The sequence below is a fragment of the Triticum dicoccoides genome, chromosome 3B (genome assembly GCF_002162155.2).
Source record: "Triticum dicoccoides isolate Atlit2015 ecotype Zavitan chromosome 3B, WEW_v2.0, whole genome shotgun sequence".
NCBI classification, from domain to species: Eukaryota; Viridiplantae; Streptophyta; class Magnoliopsida; order Poales; family Poaceae; genus Triticum; species Triticum dicoccoides.
The window spans coordinates 690591242-690597732 of NC_041385.1; the positions used below are offsets into that span (position 1 = coordinate 690591242).

Consider the following 6491-nt stretch of genomic DNA (forward strand, 5'->3'; position numbering starts at 1 on the left):
GCGCGCTACTGCTAAAGCAATAGTAGTAGCGCTTTTTTTTGTCACGTCGTTGCTCCTAATTTTGAAATTGTCCTCACGATTGGTCCGTTTAGCAGTAGCGCGTGTTTGTAAAGCGCGCTGCTGCTACACCCTTAGCAGTAGCGCTCTTTTCCTCCCGCGCTACTGCTAAGGCGCAGCACCCCACCACCTTTTCCCCACCCACCCCCCATCCCCCATCTCCTCTCCTCCCTTTCCCCTACCTCCCACATCCTCCCTCTCTCACTCTTCTTCTTCCTCAAGACTTCTCCCCCATTACTCTCCCTCTTCTACCTACCTTTCTCTCTCTTCATTACTCCTAGCTCACTACACCACCTCCATTTGGGCGGCGCAAATTGTGAGAATCTGGCCTAGGGGTAGGCCTAGCAGTTCATCATCACCACGACATATGTGGTGAAAGCGGCCAAGAGGGCGGCGCTGCCCGTTGGCGCGAAGGATGCCGAGGCGGCGACGAAAGAGCTAAGTCATGCTAAACTTTAAGTTTTTATCCTTAAATATAAGGTTGTTATCCTCGGTGGTTCTGCCTATGTTTGGGAAACCTGTACGCGAAGGGGCCCTCCTGCAATTGGCAACGCCCTTGTTCTGTTTCGAGCCTCCTCAATAGTTCGAGCGGCCGCGTCGAGAGCGGAAGGGTAGCCTTCCGCCACCAGCTACGCTCTCGTTTCTGACCCGAGTCAAGCTTGACAGATCGAGCGGCCGCACTGGCGGCGGTGAGGTGCTTCGCCGGCAGCAAGCACACCTGGCAGGCTAATGAGGATCTGTCCTCAAGGCGCCGCCCCGGGTTTACGCGCCGGCAAGCTTACCCAATCGACATGGGGCATACATACAAAGGAAAATCTAACAGGAAAATAACATGCATAGTTTCAGGGGTACTGCAGAGTCGTATTACATAAATTGCCGCCGCGGTTCTAACTAAAGATAGCATTTGTCTTGGTCATGAACCTGCAGCAGCGATAAGAAATGAGGTGCTCAGTCCCGACGCTGGCCCTCCAACCTCTTGATTTTGTTGATGCGGCTGAGGATGGGCTGGATACGCTCGTTGAGCGCTGCGATGTCAGCATCCTCCGGCAAGCTCTTCAGCACCGCTTCGAAGTCGAGGTCAGGATGCCAATGCGCTATCTGGACGAGCACCTTGGTGATGGCCCCCTGGCAAAGAATCCAGGACTCTTCGGCAAGGGAGGCCGCCCGGTTGGAGTGGAGCCGCTTCAAGGCGCCAACGACCCTCTCAAAGTATATGGTCAGGCTGGCGTTGGGGCTCAGGTTCACTTCCAGGGCGTACTCCATGCCCGACACCCCCATGATGGCCAGCTGGTCGGCGGCCGAGTTTGCGACAGCGGCAAGGCGCTCAAGCCAGCGTTTCTCGCCCGCCTTGTGATCCTTGAGGTTGGCGGTCTCGTTCCTCAGCAGCCGCTTCTCCGTCTCCAGCTCCTTTGTCAGGAGTCCCTCCCGGGTCAAGGCCCCCGACAGCACCTCCTCGAGCTCTCCCAGCTTCAGCTTGAGATCTTTGATGGAGGCATTGGCTTCGGAGAGCTCTCCAGACTTGCCAATGATCTCGCCCTGCGCCTCTGTCAGGGCGCCGTTGAGCGTGTCCTTCTCCTGGGACAACTTTAGGGTTTGATCCTCCAGCTCCTTCACCTTGCTGGCGTGAGCCTGAGCCAGGGAGTTGAATGCCTCCTGATGCCTCCGCTCCAGCTCTTGGGCCCGCTGCAGGACGAGCTTGTCCACTTCTTCATCCTTGCCGCGGAGAGTGGCGGCAAGCTTCTCCTCGCGCGCGACAAGGTCCTCCTCCTAGGTCCTCAGGGCGGCCTCGTGCTGGGACCGTACGGTTGCGGCCTCGTCGGCTAGCCTCTTCACCGTTTCCTGGGCCTTCTTGATGTCGGCCAGCCTCATGATGAGCTCCAGGTCGCGCTTGGCCAGCTCGCCCTGAGCGGCCTTCAGCTCGTCCTGAGCCTGGCGCCACCAACCTTGTGCATCGGTGACGCGCTCCTTAAAATCTGCCTCCACTTTCTCCACCACCGCCGTCTTGGACTTGGCCTTGTCCAGGCGAGCGCGGTGGAGAGCCTGGAGTTTCCGGAAGTTGGCACGCATGGCCCTGATAACCCATAAGTGTAGGGGATCACAACAGCTTTCGAGGGTAATGTATTCCACCCAAATTTATTGATTCGACACAAGGGGAGCCAAAGAATATTCTTGAGTATTAGCAGTTGAGTTGTCAATTCAACCACACCTGGATAACTTAGTATCTGCAGCAAAGTATTTAGTAGCAAAAGTGGTATGATAATAAAGGTAACGGTAGCAAAAGTAAAGATAAATGTTTTTGGGTTTTTGTAGTAGTTGTAACAGTAGCAACGGAAAAGTAAATAAGCGAAGAACAATATGCGAAAAGCTCGTAGGCAATGGATCAGTGACGGATAATTATATCGGATGCGATTCCTCATGCAATAGTTATAACATAGGGTGATATAGAACTAGCTCCAATTCATCAATGTAATGTAGGCATGTATTCCGTAAATAGTCATACGTGCTTATGGAAAAGAACTTGCATGACATCTTTTGTCCTACCCTCCCCTGGCAGTGGGGTCCTAGCGAAAACTAAGGGATATTAAGGCCTCCTTTTAATAGAGAACCAGAACAAAGCATTTGCACATAGTGAATACATGAACTCCTCAAACTACGGTCATCACCGAGAAGTATCCCGATTATTGTCACTTCGGGGTTGTCGGATCATAACACATAATAGGTGACTATAGACTTGCAAGATAGGATCAAGAACACACATATATTCATGAAAACATAATAGGTTCAGATCTGAAATCATGGCACTCGGGCCCTAATGACAAGCATTAAGAATAGCAAAGTCATAGCAACATCAATCTCAGAACATAGTGGATACTAGGGATCAAACCCTAACAAAACTAACTTGATTACATGGTAAATCTCATCCAACCCATCACCGTCCAGCAAGCCTACGATGGAATTACTCACGCATGGCGGTGAGCATCATGAAATTGGTGATGGAGGATGGTTGATGATGACGACAACGATGAATCCCCCTCTCCGGAGCCCCAAACGGACTCTAGATCAGCCCTCCCGAGAGAGATTAGGGCTTGGCGGCGGCTCCGTGTCGTAAAACGCGATGAAACTTTCTCCTTGATTTTTTTCTCCCCGAACGTGAATATATGGAGTTGGAGTTGACGTCGGTGGATGTACAGCGGGCCCACGAGATAGGAGGCTGCGCCCTAGGGGGGGGGGCGCCCCCCTATCTCATGGACAGGCTGTGGGCCCGCTGGCATTAATTCTTTCACCGAAAATTCTTATTAATTCCAAAAAGTGCCTCCGTGGATTTCCAGGACATTCCGAGAACTTTTCTTTTCTACACATAAAACAACATCATGGTAGTTCTGCTGAAAACAGCGTCAGTCCGGGTTAGTTTCATTCAAATAATGCAAGTTAGAGTCCAAAACAAGGGCAAAAGTGTTTGGAAAAGTAGATACGTTGGAGACGTATCAGGCCCGGTGCAACCGCTCCTCCTGGGAGCCATCGTCGTCGACGCTCGGCTCATCAACAACATCCAAAACCGGCGGCGGCAAGCACCTCATTGTCGAGCAATTCCCCCTCGACGGGGGCTCTGGAGCTTGACGCGCCTGGAAGGTGGACGAAGAGGTCATCGCTCACCTTCAGGTACTTGCCGGAGCCAGAGGCGGCGGAGGAGGAGGGCTGGTCGTCGACCACCGCCTCCTCGGCAGTGGCCTTGCCGGTCCCCTCGGCGGGCCCCTTGCCGGGCTCCTCGGCATGCTCCTTGTTGGGGCGTTTAGTGGGCCCCTTGGCGGCGTCTTCGGTGGCACCCCTGGTGCTCTCCTCGGCAGCAATCTTCTCCGCCTTCGCCGCGGCCTCCACGGCGACGTCCTTGATGGTGGTGTCGACGTCCTCCGAAGAAGGGCCTAGACACCAAGAAAGAGACAGGGTGGAGCCAAGATCGAAAGCCGGTGAGGAAAAGAGGAAAAGAAGAATGTAAACAAAAAAAGGGTAGCCTACCTATGCCAGGCCGAGAGGCGGAAGCCCTTTCTCCGCCAAGATCCGGTGCCGAAGGAAAGCCACCAGCACCGGCGTTCTCCTCCTCCTCCTCCGTGTGCATGGCCTCGGGGCTTGGTGCCCTTGCCGGGGACGCCCCTCGGGGCGGTGTGGTTGACAGAGGAGGCACAATAGGAGAAGCCCTTCGTGGCTCCCCTTGGTGCTGCTCCCCTCCTGCGTCCACGACATGGTTAGCACTGAAGCATCACGCATTACGCACGCTGATGGGGGGTGGGTGATGGACTCACGCTGGGGGCTGGACCGGGGGTTGCTGTCCGGGCTGCTCGACACCACCAGTGGCGTGCCGGAGGTGCCTGCCGGGGGCTGGCTACTCGCCGATGTTCGGGCTCTCTTCATCCTCTAGGCGAGCGTCTCCACATTCCTGCAAAATGAAGGCAAGTGAGTAACACCGTCGGGGGATGTGCAAGGAATGAGGGAGGAAAGCAGAGGCTTGTCATTTCCTTCCTCCTCCTCCTCCTCCTCTGGTGCCTTCCTTTTCCTCGCCGGGCTGGGTGACCCAGAGTATCTGCCCGGGCTGAGGGGCCCGAAGTCGAAGGCAATCCCCGCGCCAACGTCTGCCGGCGGCGGGAAGGGCGGTGGCGTCTGGGCACGCCTGGACGACGAGATAGCAGGTGTCTTCCTCCTCGCTGCCTCAACCTCCGCCGCCTTCTTTGTCACCTCGGCCCTCGTCTGGCGCGTCGCCACTCCCTGCGCCAGCCGCAGCTGCGCGGCCCGGCCAGGGCGAACCGGCTCGCCGGAGGCAGCCCGCCGCAGAACTCGCCCCCTCCCGGTGGCTGGAGGGACAGAGGCCGCAATCTCCTCCTCCTCATCTTCCTCCGAAGCCCCGTCGACAACGTCCTCAACAAGGAGGGCCCCGATGCTGGCGCCGCTGGCCTCCCCAGCGGCCGCCGCCCACCAAGAGAGGTCCTCCTCCTCCGCTTCCGCCGTGGCACTGTCCACCGTGCCGCCGGCGCGCTGCCGGCCTCCACGGCGAGCCTCGCCGACTCATCGGCAAGCCTTGCCTCCCGCAACCTGCGGGCGATGTAGTCCAACTCCACATGAGAAGTGTCCTGGACAAGCCGCGGCTCGTCGGCGACATATGCCTCGTGCAAGGTGTCGAGGAACTCCTGCACCCTGAGCTCGTCGGGCTCGACCTAGCTCGGGTCGAGGCCATGCGCATTAAAGAGCGGCATCATGGCGATGATATCCGACCGACAAGAGTTGTTGCTGAGCGGGACCACCCCCGTCGGCAGCTTGAAGACGGGCTCCTTGTCCACCTTGCCGGCCTTCGCGGCAGCCCTTGACACCTTGCTGGACCGCTCCACCTCGCCCTCTTCATTAACCTCGAGCTGGAAGATTCGCTAGCAGAGATGAGCATGCCTCACCACTGTCAGATTATGGTCGAGGCCAGGGCGGAGCCTCATGATATCAGCAGCATTCACAAAAAGCCAGGCTGGCCTCCCCTTGTCGTGCAGAGGGGCAATCTGGAGGCGGATGAAGTCCGCGCCGATCATCTCAAGGGTGAGCCCGGCCCGGGTAAGCCTGAGGATCCTGGTGGTGGCGATCGTGAGCTTCTCATCGTTGACGTCGACGTCGCCCCAGTCCTTTCCACGGACCGGCGCCACCTGACGGACCTCATAGAACGCCGACGGTTTCTCCTCCTCGATAAAGCACCACCGGCCCCGCCACTCTTCCCACCTTTCCTTCATGGCACCGTCCGGGTATGCTCCTTTGTCCCTTGGGATCCAAGTGACGCTGCCGGTGATGGCGCCTCCCTTTTGGATCCGAGGGGAGAAATAATGGCGGAAGAGCGCCATGCTGGGATGCACCCCGACGAAGCCCTCGCAAAGGTGTGCGAAAAGGGCCATACACGCCACGACATTTGGGGTGAAGTCTAGGAGGCGGAAGCCGAAGGTGTACATGATATCCTTGAAGAAATCAGAGAAAGGGGGACAGAGACCACAGGAGAAGTAGTCAACGAAGAAAGGGTACCGATTTGGGGAGGGCCCGACGCTGGCGGGGACGACACGTGTGGCCGGATGTCCCATCGTCTCTCCCCCCGTCTTCACGCCCCACAGGACCTTGAAGTACTCCCAGAGCATGGGCACGTCGATCGTCGAGGGAAAGAGGGCGAACTGCGCCCGTCGCGCCACGAGCTCGCTCTCCGACGGCTCTACCGTGCCGGCATCCTTGGCTGCCCCCTTTCCTTTGGAGGATTGGGCGCCATTGCGGTCGCAGAAAGAAGGGGATGGTGGAAGCGCGTCGGCGATGAGCAAAATCACGGGGCTCGAGGAAGAAGAACGGGGGTGGTGGTTTCAAGATGGAGGGAGGAGCAGGAAAGGGGAAAAGTGAGCTGTGCGCCCGCGGTTATCCTTTTTTTATGG

At 57.2% G+C, this 6491-nt stretch overlaps 1 protein-coding gene across 1 annotated transcript; it reads right to left on the minus strand.

Moving 5' to 3' along the window:
* Positions 1 to 3597: 3597 nt before the first annotated feature.
* Positions 3598 to 4278, minus strand: LOC119279805. The gene is made up of 2 exons (XM_037560919.1): positions 4072 to 4278; positions 3598 to 3977 (listed from the first exon to the last, which is right to left on the minus strand). The coding sequence occupies exons 1-2, from the start codon at positions 4169 to 4171 to the stop codon at positions 3598 to 3600; spliced, it is 480 nt and encodes a 159-aa protein (XP_037416816.1). The 5' UTR covers positions 4172 to 4278.
* Between the last annotated feature and the right edge of the window lie 2213 nt (positions 4279 to 6491).